The sequence below is a fragment of the Muscardinus avellanarius genome (genome assembly GCF_963383645.1).
Source record: "Muscardinus avellanarius genome assembly, chromosome: 21".
Lineage (NCBI taxonomy): Eukaryota > Metazoa > Chordata > Mammalia > Rodentia > Gliridae > Muscardinus > Muscardinus avellanarius.
In genome coordinates, this window is record NC_137807.1 from 4850295 (window position 1) to 4866160 (window position 15866).

At 50.3% G+C, this 15866-nt stretch overlaps 1 protein-coding gene across 1 annotated transcript in view; it reads left to right on the plus strand.

Moving 5' to 3' along the window:
* TMEM132C (transmembrane protein 132C) overlaps nt 1–14925 on the plus strand; it is a gene marked incomplete at both ends in the record, with an annotated part of 267928 nt that extends 253003 nt beyond the window's left edge. Inside the window, 5 exons of the mRNA XM_080717639.1 lie at nt 1072–1215; nt 6299–6504; nt 8562–8835; nt 9350–9541; nt 13741–14925. Coding sequence (XP_080573765.1) covers nt 1072–1215; nt 6299–6504; nt 8562–8835; nt 9350–9541; nt 13741–14925 — 2001 coding nt within the window. The remainder of the gene's footprint in view (nt 1–1071; nt 1216–6298; nt 6505–8561; nt 8836–9349; nt 9542–13740) is intronic.
* Nucleotides 14926–15866: the final 941 nt, after the last annotated feature.

Here is a 15866-nt window from a genome sequence, read left to right on the forward strand (position 1 = left end):
GAGGTAGGATGAGCCGGGTGTGTGTGTGTGTGTGTGTGTGTGTGTGTGTGTGTCCGCGTGTGCATGCTTGCAAAGGTAAAACCTCAAGGACCATTAGGAGAGGAATCACAATTAACCTGAGGGAGAAAGGGAGCTTCTTTAAGGAAGCCATCAGCGCACGGCCATTGTGGGAGAGGAGGTGTGAGGATTGAGGTCAGGGCAAGTTACCTGTAATGAACCTGGGAATGGACGTGGGTTTTCATGGTATTATTAGCATCTGTGAGAGCCAGAGTGCAGCCCAGGCTATTCATTTATTTTTGTTTTAAAACAGGGAGTGTGTGTGTGTGTGTGTGTGTGTGTGTGTGTGTGTGGTGATCCTGGGGATTGAACTCAGGAGCATTCTACCTCCCAGCTACACCCTCCCCCCAGCTCTATTCTATTTTGTATTTGGAAACAGGGTCTCACTGTGTTGCTGAGAGCCTTCGTAAGTATCTGAGGCTGGCCTTGAACTTGCGAGCCTCCTGTCTCAGCCTCCCAAGTCCTGGGATTCAGACATGTATCACCATGCCCAGCTTGAAACAGGGTCTTGCTAAGGTTTCTAAGCGTCTCGCTAAGCTGCTGCGGTTGTCCTCTAACCTGCAATCCTCCTGTCTCCGTCTCCCAAGTACTGCAACTACAGGTGTGCACCACCACACCTGGCTAGGTTGTGAGTATCCTTTGCAAAGGTGAGGAAAGCGTGAACCCATCACGAGATCTTCCTCCTCAGAATCCCAGTTCACTTCTGTTGCTTACAACCAGAAGCTGTCTGATATATAACTTCTACTCCGGCCTCCGCAATAGAGAAAAAGAGCAAACCCTCTTTGATGGTTGCTAGGAATGAGGAAGATGATCACATATACACTAAAAGCTGAACATTCTTGTGAACTCGTTCCAAAGAACAGTGCCGTCAACTCAGTTCCAAAAGAAAAGCTACAGGGCATTTTGTCCAAACAGGGGCAGCCTGGGGCTTACTGGGGAGGGTCTCCCAGACCCGCCTGACGTCCAGCAGAGCCTTGTGTCCCCCTTGACCCGGTGTGCCTGGTTCTTTTGCAGGACACTGAAATCCTCAACACCGCCATTCTCACCGGGAAGATGGTAGCCGTGCCCATCAGGGTGGTGTCTGTGGAGGAGAACGGCGTGGTGACGGACGTCTCTGAGTCAGTGGAGTGCAAGTCTGTGGATGAAGATGTTATCAAGGTAAGAGGCCCTTCCCCGGGGCCTCCTGGTGGCTGGGAAGCCGCACCCAAACGCAGGCAGAGGTCCCGGGCCTCGCTGGGGCACGTCCAGCAGAGACCCTTGGCGCTCCGGCTCCTCCTCCTCCTCTCCTGACCTGCGCCAAGCTCGCTGACCTTCCCTCCCTTCTTCCTGCCGCCCTTCCTTTCTGTCTTCCTGCTTTTCCTTCCTTCTTTCCTTTCATTCTTTCTATTTTCTTTTCCTTCCTTTTTATCTTTTCTTTCACCCTACCTTTGCCTTCCTTCCTCCGTTTGGTTGTTTGTTTTGTGGTACTGAGGATGGAACCCAGGGGCATTCAACCTCTGAGCTACACCCATAGACCTATTTTTTTTCCTTTTTTAGTACTGAGGATTGAACCCAGTGGCACTCTACCTCCAAAGTACACCCCCAGCCCAATTCCCAATTTTCTTTCTCCCTTCCTTCCTTCCTTCCTTTCTTTCTTCCTTCCTTTCTTTTTCTTTCTTCTTTCTTTCTTTCGTGTGTGTGTGTGTGTGTGTGTGTGTGTGTGTGTGGTACTGGGCATGGAACCCAGGGGCATTCTACATCTGAGCTACACCTCCAGCCCTATTTTTATTCTTTATTTGGAAACAGGGTCTCACCGAGTGGTGAAAGGGCCTCCCTAAGTAGCTGAGGCTGTCCGCAAATCGCAATCCTCCCGTCTCAGCCTCCCAAATGCTGGGCTTACAAGCGTGTGCCACCACGCCTGGCTTCTCTTCCTTCATTTCTCCCTCCCTTTCTTTCTCTTTCTATTCCTCCCTCCCTTTCTTTCTCTTTCTATTCCTCTCCCTTTCTCATCTCCTTCCTTTCTTCCTGCCTCCCTCCTCTTTTCTTTCTCTCTTCTTTCTCTTTCTCTCCTTCTCCCTCCCTCCCTCACTTTCTTTCTGTGTTTCTTTTTTTTTCTAATTAGTTGACAATCAAAATTGTATGCATTTACCTTATGCAACCTGTTTTGGAAAATATACGCCTTATGGCATGACTTTCAGGCCAATCAAACGTGCACACCAACTCACATTGACTCACATACTTGCCCCCTGTGTGTGGGAGAGAACACTTAAAATCTACTCAGAACATTTCAGAAATGCAATTGGTGACTACCTATAGTCACCAAATGGTAAAATAGGTCTCTTGAACCTATTCTGTGAATTCACAGGAGCAGGGCATGGGACAGTGGTTTAATGAAGAAGACTGGGAAGGAGGCATGGGAGCCATTGGTCAAAGGATACACAACCCTGACTGGATGCAATCCGCCTTGCGGAAGGGAGCCTCCAACCCCGATGTCTTTTCCTTTTGTCGTTGTTGTTTGATTGATTTTGTATTTTTTGATACTATGGATTTAACCCACAGGCATTCTACCTTCGAGCTATACCCTCAGCCCTATTTTTTATTCTCTAGTTTGAAACAGGGTCTCACTGAGTTGCAGAGGGCCTCACTAAGTGGCTGAGGCTGGCCGCGAACCTGCGACCCTCCCATCTCAGCCTCCCAAGTTCTCGGATGACAGGTGTGCACCACACACCCAGCTCTCTGATATGATTTCTAGAGGGCAGAAACCCATCCTTGGGCTGACACAAAAACCCAGCGGGAAACAGAACCTGGAGACAGCTGGGCATGCTTGTGCAGGCTTGTGATCCCAGGACTTGGGAGGCTGAGACAGGAGGCTCACAGGTTCAAAGCCAGCCTTGGCACTTTAACAAAGCTCTGAGCAACCTCGTGAGGCCCTGTTTCCAAATAAGAAATAAAATCAGGCTGGGAGCGTAGCTTAGAGGTAGAATGCCTCTGGGTTCAATTCCCAGTTCCAAAAAAAAAAAAAAAAAAGAAAGAAAGAAAGGAACCCAGAAACAGATTTTACCATAGATACACGCACAGCAACCCTCAGTTCTTCTTAAATGGTTTTGACAAGGAGCCCATTACTAATATTTCCAGGAACATAATCAGTATCTTTAGGGAAATAGAGGTATTCAAATGGAAAATTGCCTCGTGAAACAGATCCGGCAATGACGCTCAGCTGCTGACAGAATACTGTAGCCCCTTGAGTCAGCAGCAGCAGGGGGATGTGTCAGGACAGGCGTGCCTGTCGTGCATGTGTGCGTGTATGAGTGCATGTATGTGTGTGTGTGTGCATGTGTATCTGTGTGTATGCACACACGTGATCCCTGGGACTCCATAGCCTGCAACTCTGGTCTGATGGGATCAACATATTTGCAAAGCTACCCGGGGACACCATGGAAAGAAAGGGAGGTCACAATCAATCCGTGCTACAATAGTGCAGGGCTTTGGAGCTATCGACCACCTATCTATCTATCTATCTATCTATCTACCTACCTATCATCTATCTATCATGGCACTAGGGATTGAACCCAGAGTTATTCTACCTCCATGTTTCTACGGCCCCTTCCCTTTTGTTTGTGTTTGTTTTTGTTCTTAAGATAGGTCTCACTAAGCCGGGCGTGGTGGCGCACGCTTGTAATCCCCGCGCTTGGGAGGCTGAGACAGGAGGATCGTGCAGGTTCAAAGCCAGCCTCAGCTGCTTAGTGAGGCTCTCAGCAACTTAGTGAGACCCTGTTTCCAAATATAATATAAAACAGGTCTGGGAGTGTAGCCTGGAGGTAGAAAAGCCCCTGGTTCCACCCCCAGTACCACAAAAAAAAAAAAAAAAGATAGGTCTCACTAGGTTGCTAAGTGTCTCACTAAGTTGCTGATGCTGGTCTCGAACCTGCGATCCTTCTGTCTCAGCCTCCCGAGTACTGGGATGGTCATTGTACACCACCGGGCCCAGTGAGGCTTTGGACTTAGATGGCTCAGTTTGGTCAAGAATCTGAAGGCACTGAGATTTGACCCCAGTGTAAACTGGAATATAGACCTGTGGGTTTAGTGGATACGGGCAGAAGCCACAAGTCTCGTGAGTCAGAGACCAAAGGACAGCCAGCACGTCAGTGTTTTTCTGAACCAATGGCCTGAGCACTGTGCCCGTAACCATGACGCGGTGTCCAGCCCACATCTGTCCACGTGTCTGTGTCTGTGAAATGAAGCCGTGTCTTTTGGCCGCTGACATGACGTAGATGAGTTGGCAACCGTCGCCCTCCTTAAAACTTGAACCCTACGAGATTCGACAACACACTGTCAGGGCTCTTATCAATCACACGTAACTCATTCAACCCAGATTGGCCATTTCTAGGCATTGGGGGAGCAGCAATAAATAAGCAGGCAGGGTATTTGTCTCAAGGGGTCTGCACGCTGTGTCGAAAGGAGACAGTTGTAGGTGTGGAGGATTGGGAAGGTGACGAGGGTCACCAGGGAGTATGATGGTAAAGATGAGCTTGTGTGCGGTCACTCTGGGGGCAGGGATCTCGTAGGAGGGGACATTTGAACTCACTAGCAGGAGAGTAATGAGTGTAAAGGTCTGTCAGAATCGGTGCCGCGACCGGATGCCAGCCACTTAGGAGATGATGGCTGCTGGCAGAGACTACCCCAGACGTTCTCGACACCCTCAGGACTCCTTGCGATGGGAGCTCTGCTGTGTACAACAGCGTCATGCCTTTTGGCATTCCCCTTGATTATTTATATTTTCTGGACAGGTCGGGTTCCCGCCCACCCAAGCTCAGAAAATGAACAAATATGAAAACCAATGGTCTGTAAATTACAACATTGATTAGAGAGAGCGGTGATTACTGACACCACTCTGGCTAGGGCCATTATGGTAATACCCATCCAGGTCCCGGACAGCTCGGGAGCACTAATGATAAGCCTGGGACAGCAGCTAGAATGGTGTCCGTCCTTCATCAGCGCTGGAACAGCTTGAAACTACCCTCGACCAGGAGCAAAAAGACCCTCCCGTGCATCTCCTCCCACCTGCTCCCTGCCTCTGTCCCCAGCAGATGTGCAGAGATCTCTCCGCCCAGCCTTCACCAGCTGCCCCTGCAAACAGAATGGCGAGTGGAGGGAAACCGGGGCCCAGAGTGACCATCTGTGGTCCTAGGAAGTGGGGAACGGAGAGGGTGAGCCATCGCAAGATGCACTGCTCAGCACGGGATGTTATTTGGCCAGGTCCACAGAATCCCCAGAAGGGATTTCGTGCCTTCCTGAGGAGGAGGCAGATAAGCAAATCAGTGAGCACATTCGGTGTGGGAATTGGCGTGTGAGGACTTCATTAGCACGGAACTGTGTGCATGTGCGTTTCTGCAGCACAGATTAGCTTTATGTGTGTTCACAGAGGAGCCAGTGACCTGAGAAAGGTCAGAAAACACTGCCTGGGAGCTTTCTAGAAACTTGCAAGTTAACTTCCTGTGTCTTGTGCCTTTTGTCTTCAGCTCAGTTCAGCCACTCACTACCTGTCAATCCCCAAGTCCTTGACCTTTCTCCCCTCGACCCCAAAATCCCGAGGCAGGCATCCTCAGGGAGGGAGAGCTCTGTTCATGTGTTCATCCTCCCTTCCATCTACCTGTTGTCCATCTATTTATCTCTCTTTCCATCTGTCCATCTATCTGTCTATCCATCTGTTCATCCATCCTTCTACCTATTCACCCATCCACCCATCAGTCTATCCAACAGTCTGTCCATCCATCCATCCATCCATCCACCCATCCATCTATCTGCCCATCCATCCACCTATACATCTGTTCATCCATCCATCCATCCATCCATCCATATCCATCCACTATCTACTTGGCAAAGCTCCTGCTCCATGAGGATGTCACAGCTTAGGAGACAGTATAGATACACGGGGCCCGTGTAAATCGCACCCCATAAACTTGGCTGTACAGGACAAGAGGTATTGTCTCTTTATAATTCAACTGTTCTTGGGGTCTTCAATCCACTAGGATGGCAGAACAGAATCGAGTTTAATTTCTGGTGCATGTAACTATTACTTTCACCTCTGTTTCCTGGGATCACTTCCTAATTAAACCAACTACGGCCAAACTCTATCTCAGGCTCTGCTTTGGGAAGAACTTGAATTAATCATGTATACTTTGTGGAAAAAGAAAACCCATTGAAGATGGGTGGTCTGCAGGGCCCGGTGAACTTCTCCATCCCTCTTCTTCTGTCTTTGCAGGTATCTGACCACTGTGACTATGTCTTTGTCAACGGCAAAGAGATAAAGGGCAAGATGGATGCGGTGGTGAATTTCACATACCAGTACCTGAGTGCCCCCCTGCACATCTCTGTGTGGGTGCCCAGGCTGCCCCTGCAGATTGAGGTCTCAGACACCGAGCTCAGCCAGATTAAGGGTTGGAGAGTCCCCATCGTGACCAGCAAGAGGTGAGCCGGGGATGGAAAAATGCCCACAGCCATGATATCAAATGATGTATTTATAGGTCTAATGTTACAGGAGACCATACACGACTCAGGGAAATGTAAGTTCTCACAACTGTTACATCTCCTCAGTCCTGAGAAGAAGCCTCTCCAGAGGCCAGAGGTTGGGGTAACCAGCCAGGACCACAAGCTACTCCAGAAAGATCAGTGTAGAGCCCAAGTTTTCCTCATGCCACCCCTGGCCTTAGATTACGCTGGCTTGAAAGTGGATATCCCAATGGGCAAGTCATATATCTATCTCTAGCCCTTCCCTGGGAAGTTTGAGATTTTATATATTTTCTCCAAGTAAAACATCAGGGTCCTCTTTTGTTTTTTTGTGAATACCACTAAACTTGAAATGTTCTGTGCACATCAAATTATTAGCTAAAGTTTCGTTGCATTTATACTGAAACATAGGATTTTTTTCTTTTTTCTTTAGGATATTGGATATTGAATCCAGGGATATTCTACTTTCAAGTTATAGCCTTTTAAATTTTTTTTTATTTTTTTTTGCAATACTGTGGTTGGAACTCCAGGGTACTCTACCTCTAAGCACACCCCATCCCTATTTTTTTAATCTTTATTTTGAAATAAGGTCTCAGTAAGTTGCAGACAGTCTCACTAAGTAGCTGCAGCTGGCTGCAAAACAGCGATCCTCTTGTCTCAGCCTCCCAAGTACTGGGATTACCAGCATGCACCACAAAACCGAGCTCCCCTTTTTAATTTTTTTAATTTGAAACAGAGTCTTGCTGACTTGCCAAGTCTAGCTTGGAACTGCAATCCTCCTGTCTCAGGCTCCCAGATACTGAGGCATGTACCACCACACCCATCCTGAACATGACTGTTGGCATGGAGCCTCTAATTGATTCTGCGAGCCTCTGTATTGTCATGAGCAAGAATTTGGGGTTTAGTTTTCTCAGAGACCTCATGCCCAAGGAAGCCTGTTTCTATTTGCCCAATGAGGGTGGTTGCTGGAATTTTTATCCCAGATTATTGAGGCTGTTTTCCTGATGGGCTTTCAGGTGTCAGCACCTTTAAGGGATAAACTGGAGTGTGCCTGGGACCATGAGATGCCAAACCCATCTTATGAAGAGCATATGAGGGAAATTGGCCTGAACAAGGAAGACAGCCCCCGATCAACTCACGGTCATAAGTGGCCAAGAGAATGGGCTTGTTCCATGCCCACAAGAGGCAGAACAAGACCCACTGGGGTTCAATCCAAGCTCTGCCACTGACCAGTGTACTCAGCCTGAGCCATCCCCTCCTCCCCTGACATCTCTGCCATAGTTTCTTCATCTAAGCACAAGAATAATTATAGGTTTGCCTCATCATGTTACGATATTAAAAAGTGTCTGCACTTGGGGGCTCAGAGTGAGGCCTGGCCCGTCCAAACGGTGTGAACAGCTCTGCCCAGTAGAGTGTACTGTAGCAGCCGTAGAATGTTCTGGAATTGTGCTGTCCAACATGACAGCTGCCAGCACATGTAGCCATGGTGTTCTTGGACCGTAACCAGCGCATCCCTTAAAGTTCAGTTTTTTAAACTTATTTAATTTGTGTTCGTTTAAGTCAAAATGTTAGCCATCTATAGATAATGGGTACTTTTTGTTTCTTTTTTGCAATACTGGGGATGGAACCCAGGGGCATTCTACCTTTGAGCAACACCCACAGCCCTATCTTTTATTCTTTATTTTGGAACAGGGCCTCACTAAGTAGCTGAGGCTGGCCGCAAACCACGATCCTCCAGTCTCAGCCTCCCAAATGCTGGGATGACAAGTGCGTGCCACCATGCCCGTCAATAATGGCTACTTATTAAGCAGTCTATGTTTAGTAAGTATTAGCCCTTAAGCATTTAATGTGCCAATAAATGTCTTCGGGAAAGATGCATCCAGACATCCACAAGGGCCAGGCGTAGAGCTGGTGGTCCCAAGTGATCCCGGAGGTTGGTCGAATGTCATCTCCCCGGGGCTGGGACAGGCACACTGACTCCTTTCCTGGGGTCTCAGAGCTGCTCCTCTCCCCTGCAGGCCTACACGTGAGAGCGAGGAGGAGGAGGAGGAGGAGCGGCGGGGCCGGGGCTGCGCCCTCCAGTTCCAGCATGCCACTGTGCGAGTCCTCACCCAGTTCGTGTGCGAGGGCGCCGGCCCCTGGGGCCAGCCAAGCCACCTGCTCAGTCCTGACTGGCAGCTGGACGTCACCCACCTGGTGGCCGACTTCATGAAACTGGAGCCTCCTCACGTGGCCACGCTCCGGGACAGCAGGATCCTGGTCGGGCGGGAGGTTGGAATGGCCAGCCTCCAGGTACAGAGTGGGAATGCAGAGTATCTGTGCTCCTGGCAGGGCATGCTAGCTGGGAATGGTGCGGGGCATCCCAAGGTGGGAAGGTCATCTGGACAGTTCCTTGCCCTGTGATGGCTTTTGATGGGGCTCAGAAATGTAGGCTGCACCTGCTCTTTGCGGCCCAGCCTCCTTTCTGGCATCTGCAAGGCCCTGTTCTCAACGGCTGCATATGGATGAGATGTTCAGGAAACCTCATCTAAACAGGAGGGCCTATTCTCTTTTAGAGACATGGTAGACTATAGTATTTATTCTAATTTTTTGATAGAACTGAAGTGTGGTGGAGGGGGATTGACTCTCTAAATGTCACTAGGGGATAGTAGGAGCCAGTGTTTGTGGTGAAGTCGGCACATGACTCCTTCAGTCTGTGTGTTCTGGAACTTGAGCCTGCTGGGGACAAAAAAAGGCATTGCTAGGAAAGCTCCCGTGTCTGGAAATGCGTGTGATGGATTGTCCTTGTGTCCCTCCCACTCCACAGGTGCTATCTCCCCTGTCTGACTCCATCCTGGCAGAGAAGACAGTAACTGTGTTGGATGACAAAGTATCCGTGACGGAACTGGCCATCCAGCTTGTGGCGGGTCTGTCGGTCACCTTCTACCCCACCGTGGAGCACGGCAAGGCCATCACGGCCGTGGCCACCGCCGAGGAGCTGCTGCGCACCCCCAAGCAGGTAGGGCCCGGGTGCCAGAGTGGAGGGAGCAGGGCCAGGCATTCACCAGCTTCAGCAGAAGGACGGGAGGAGAGAGGAGGGAGGAGCAGGGCAGGTAAGCCGAACCACAGTCTAGAGCAAGGTAAAGTTCTGCAGACTGAAGCCTGCATCTTGGCCATGATACTTCAGAACCAGGCCAGAGTTCTGTCCTCCTCCTCCTCCTCCTCCTCCTCCTCCTCCTCCTCCTCCTCCTCCTCCTCTCTTTGTCTATCTCCTGTAGACCACATAGGACAGCCAGCCTCCAAAACCATGAATCGTATTGTATCTTCCTCTGTCTATAACTAACCTGGTGATTCTCATTGATCTAAAGAGGCCACATTATTCCCTTGACAGCCCACAAATCCTTCCATGGTGGGGCTCTGCCTGGCCCTGACATTCTCCCCCGAGTTCTCATTCTCTCCCACCATATCCTTCCAGTCACCTCCCTTTCCCTGAGCCTCTCTGGGGTTCTGCCCTTGCTCTTCCTTTAGTCTGGAACACGCCACTCGGGCTCACTCCCAAGTGCAACACCATCTGATTTTTATACCCAGCTATGATACCTTTGCCTATAAATGTTTTTCCTCTCTGCCCTGCCTAGATCTGCCTCTCTCCCCCCACCCCTGCTTTATTTCTCTTGTAGCATTCATTATTCTCTGAAATAATCACTAATGCATGCGCTTGCTCCCGAGTTTTGTTTCTCCTCTGTGGAATACAAAATGCTAGGGGACGGGCACTCTGCTCAGGCATCCTCCGCAGCCATCTCTGTGTCGCACAGTAGGTGCTCAGTGGACACTGGCCAGGTGTGTTTTTGTCTGGAGGCCTCTCTCAGCTCCCGACAGCCACGGCATCGTTTTCAACTCCATTGCCTTCAGCAGCAGCAGCAGTACATGGCGTCCATCCCCTGCTTCTCGGCTCTCTGGCCTTCCCCTGCCACCAGGCAGAGCTCTCTGCCGTCGAGGACTCATATGATACCACTGCCCATCCCACTAGCTAGTCCAGGAAGCTGTCCCTTTATAACGGTCCACTCTATCATATAAATAACACCACTCACATTACATACCCAGCTTCTGGGAATCCCATCAGGACGTCCTTGAACACCATTCTACAAACTCTGCCTGCCACCAGGAAACCCTCGCTGCCTGGCTTTGCCCCAGGGTACCAACAGGAGCAACTGCCATATGTTCGGCTATGTCTGGTCCGCAGCATGGGCTTGTCTGCCCTTCTCTCCTGGGGCAAGAAATTGGCATGGCGCTTTCTAGTTTGTAAAGAGCAGACTAAAAGGAGCAGAAGAGAGAAAGGGAGAGAAAGGAGGATGCTAAAAGCTATTTGCTGAGACTGGGTTATTCATTAGGGTGGACGATTGGCACAGCGACCTCGCTGGCACGGGGCGAGGCCACCACCCCCATGTGACATCGCCCATCTGTCTTCATCTGCCGACAGTAATTGGAAGCCGGGACTGACTTGGTGGATTTATGGATGTAGCTCACACGATTTTCAGGCACGTGTCTTGAAAGGAGAAAGGTCTAAATCACTGGCAGACACGTGTTATTACAAGTCATTTGAAATTTCTCATCTTGGGGGAACCATGTTGGTGTCTCCCCATAAAGCTCTGTGCTCCGGCCTCACTGTCATGACCTAGCGGAAGGACTTGGGCTCCATCACTCGCAGTGCTGAGGGAGGTGGGCTTTGGCAAGCCGAGGTGTTCGGAGAGTTGAATTCAGTGTCTGCTTTTCGGGGCGGGGGGGGCAGACTCGTGTTATGTTAACTTTCGTCTCCAGCTAGAGTATGTGAAGAAAAATTAATTCAAGATGAAAAGTCGGGTCACAATGAACTCACACACCATTAATAGTATTTTATCTCAGTCCTTGGAGTGTGGAAAGCTGACCACCTTGTTTATGTCTGTGATATTTTCTTTCTCTTCTTTCAGATTTTCTTTTTCTTGTTTGTGTGTGTATGTGGCACTGGATGTCCTAATTTTAATAAGCATCCTTTCTCTCTCTCTCTCTCTCTCTCTCTCTCTCTCTCTCTCTCTCTCTCGCTTTCACATATGAGAAAAAACACACATCCCTTGATTTTCTGAGTCTGGCTGGTCTCCCTCAGCATAGCAGTCTCTAGTTCCTACCTTTTCCTACAGATCATATGGTTTTGTTCTTCTTTATGGCGGAGTGAAACGTCACTGTGTGTAGAGACCACATTTTCTTTACCCGCTCAGCTGTTGATGAACACCCACACGGCTCCATAACTTGGCTATTGCAAATTATGCTGTTACAAACATGGGTCTGCATCCATCTCTCTAGGATTCTGACTTTAGAAGTGCAAATGGCCTTAGCAGGGCCTGGCGGTGCACACTTGTAACCCCAGTACTTGGGAGGCTGAGACGGGAGGATCACAGGTTTGTGGCCAGCCTCAGTATTTAGTGAGACCCTATTTCAAAATAAAGAATTAAAAAGTAGGGCTGGAGGTGTAGCTTGGAGGTAAAATTTCCCCAGAGTTCAATTCTCTAGCGCGTGCATGTGCGCGCGTGCACGCACACACACACACACACACACACACACACACACACACAGAAATACAAATGGCCAATAAATACAGTTTCAAAAAGTTTGACATCCTTAGCAATCAGAGAAATGCAAATCAAAACTGCACTAAGATTCCATCTCACTCTAGTGAGAGTGACAATCATCAAGAAAACATGTAATAATAAATATTGGTGAGGATTCGGCGAAAGAGAACTCTCACAGCCTGTTAGTGAAACTGTAAATTAGTACAACCCCTGTGGAGATCAGTATGGTGGTTCCTCAGAAGACTGGGAGTGAAACCACCATGTGACCTCACTGTACCATTAAAATTCTCCTCCTCCTTCTCCTCCTCCTCCTCTCCCTCCTCCTCCTCTCCCTCCTCCTCCTCTTCCTCCTCCTCTTCCTCCTCTTCCTCCTCCTCCTCCTCCTCTCCCTCCTCCTCCTCCTCTTCCTCCTCCTCCTCTTCCTCCTCCTCCTCTTCCTCCTCCTCTTCCTCCTCCTCCTCCTCCTCCTCCTCTCCCTCCTCCTCCTCCTCCTCCTCCTCTTCCTCCTCTTCCTCCTCCTCCTCTCCCTCCTCCTCCTCCTCCTCTCCCTCCTCCTCCTCCTCCTCCTCTCCCTCCTCCTCCTCCTCCTCCTCCTCCTCTTCCTCCTCCTCCTCCTCCTCTTCCTCCTCCTCTTCCTCCTCCTCCTCCTCCTCCTCCTCTTCCTCCTCTTCCTCCTCCTCCTCCTCCTCTTCCTCCTCTTCCTCCTCTTCCTCCTCCTCCTCCTCTCCCTCCTCCTCCTCCTCCTCCTCTTCCTCCTCTTCCTCCTCCACCTCCTCTTTCTCCTCCACCTCCTCCTCCTCCTCCTCCTCTTCCTCCTCCTCTTCCTCCTCCTCCTCCTCCTCCTCCTCCCCTCCTCCTCCTCCCCTCCTTCATTTTGGACCTAGAGACTGAACCCAAGTGCATTCCACCTCCAAGCGCTACCCCAGACCTGTTTAGACTTCGTTTTGAAGTGGGTGTCACTAGGCTGCTGAGACGCTCCCTGTGTCCTTCAACCTGCAGTCCTCCTGTCTGTCTCCTGAGTGCTGAGATTGCAGATTACAGGTGTGCACTACCATGCGTGACAGGGGAGCTTCCTCCCCATGCCCTCGGCTCCGAGAGCCGTCCAGCTGCTCTCTGTCCCCGTCAGCCTTTTTCATACCCGTCAAGACCCAGGGCACTCGGGCAGCAAGGATCTCTCCTGGAGGACAGTCACTTTGACTCCCTGGTAAGGATCTTGCTGGAGCTGTTCTACTTTAGACTAACATGATTTTTCTTCTGTATTTAATTCTTTTTATTTATTTATTTTTTGATACTGGGGATTCAACCTCTAAGCTACACCTCAGCCCCTTTTTATTATCAGTTTTGAAACAGGGTCTTGCTAGGTTACTGAGAGTCTTGCTAAGTTGTTAAGGCTGGCCTCAAACCTGCAATCCTCCCATCTCAGCCTCCCAAGTACTGGGATGACAGGCGTACACCATCACACTTGGCTGATTTTTTCTGACCTTGGTATAAAACCTATCTTCTCCTCCATATTAATCAGCTACCGGGTCTGAATTTAGGTCCTGTTCCTTATTTTAGGGGATATTGCTTTAAAAGGAGGGTTTCTCCATGGTGGGTCTAATGACCTCTGTCCCCCCAGGAAGCCATGGTCAGCACTTGGCTACAGTTCAGCGATGGCTCAGTGACCCCTCTGGAAATCTACGACACCAAGGACTTCTCTGTGGCTGCCACCTCCTTGGACGAGGCCGTGGTGTCTGTCCCTCAGGCGCGCGCCCCGCAGTGGCCCATCGTGGCAGCCGAAGGGGAAGGGCAGGGCCTGCTGATCCGAGTGGACATGACCATCGCAGAGGTCTGCCAGAAATCCAAACGCAAGAGCGTGCTGGCCGTGGGCACCGGTAACATCGTGGTCAAGTTCGGACAGAGCGACACCGACCACAGCCCCACAGGGGACAGCCTTGAGGACGAGATAAAAAACCACACCAGTGACCGTCGGCAGAGAGGCCAGGATGGGCGCGTCCAGGGCAGCTCTTCTGGAGAACGCGAGGAGGGAGCCCTGCGCAGGGCGACCACCACGGCCAAGTCGCTGCTGGACAACAAGGTACTGAAAAGCAATCAGCTGGACGGGGCCAGGCTGGCCGGAGAGGCGCCACTACAGAACATCCCCATTGACTTCACCAACTTCCCGGCGCCCGTGGACCTCCCCGAGGCGGGCGGCGGGCTGGAGGAGAATGGCCTGGTGCAGGCGCCCCGGGGTCTGAGCGACCTGGAGATCGGCATGTACGCCCTCCTGGGGGTTTTCTGCCTGGCTATCCTGGTCTTCCTGATCAACTGCGCTGCCTTTGCCCTCAAGTACAGACATAAGCAAGTTCCCCTGGAAGGCCAGGCTTCCATGTCTCATTCTCACGACTGGGTGTGGCTCGGCAACGAGGCGGAGCTCCTGGAGAACATGGGGGACCCGTCGCCGCCCCCCCAGGACGAGCACACCACCATCATAGACCGCGGGCTCGGCAGCTGTGAAAGCAACCACGTACTGCTCAACAGTGGTTCCCAGAAGCAGGTGCACGGCCAGATCCACAGGCCAGCGGACTCCGGGGGCGGCCGGGGCAAGGGGTCCAAGCAGGAGCCCCCACACTCGCCCACCGCCAAGAGGAAGAAGGTGAAATTTGCCACCTTTACCACCATCCCGTCCGACGACGGCTGCCCCACCGTGAACTCCATCCTGGGCAGCAACGAAGAAGACATCAAATGGGTGTGCCAAGAGATGGATGCGGGCACCCCCAAGGAACTTAGAGACTATCTGGAGAAATTCCAAGAGAAAGTGTAGGCCCTCGGGCCCCAGGACCCAGCCCAGAAGCCTTCCTTCAGCAACACGGTAGATTCTGGGTTCAGAAATGAGCCCGAGTGGGGCAGAGGGAGCGCTGGGCTCCATGAAGACCAGCTGGAAGTTTTAAAGCAGGGAAGGACATTTTTGTATCAAGGGGTTTGTGGTTGTTGTTGATTTTTAGCAGTTGGTGATGGTGGAATTTCAAAAAGTCAATTCCTCTGGTTCCAGGGGAAAAGCTGGGAATACCAAACCACACGGGCGGAATCAGGGAGGTTGTTTGAGGAGTCAAAATGTCATGCAGACAAGCTACCAAAAAAAAAATCATTTGTTTAAAAAGCAAAAAGACAAGTAAAAAAGAGATCCTAATATGTTTGTATTTCTTATTAATTAAGGAGCAAAGTATGGATGTGGGGCGTAGAGACACTTTCCAGTCTAATTGGACAGCCCCCTTCTGAGGATAGCCTATGTTGACTGGGGACCCAGGGAAGAGACATTTCTCAATATCGGTTGCCTCTTGAGATTTTGCATTTTAATAGGTTACGATCTTTTTTCTTCTGTGTCCTCGACTGACATTTGACTTTTATTTAATGTTTATTGCTGAGGATCACGTGGTATATTTTTTCTAAGTGAAATATAAATTATATTCTGTTCATTAGGTGACTTTTTTTTTTAGAAACAAGGCCAATTCATCTATTCTTTAAGTTGTGACTTTAATGCTTTTCTATATACCTTCAGCTGTGTTGGTATTTGCTGGGTTTTTAATCATTAGAAGCTTCCAGCACCTTCTGTGGGGGAGGAGAGATAGAGGACTACTATCAGCAACCCCCAACCCCGACCATAGTCAAGAACAGCGTGGCATTTCTCCAAGTTGTCTGAATAGGGAACGGCCAGCAGAACAGAGCCCAGCCTGGACCTCCTGACCATGTGGTGACCCCATTCCC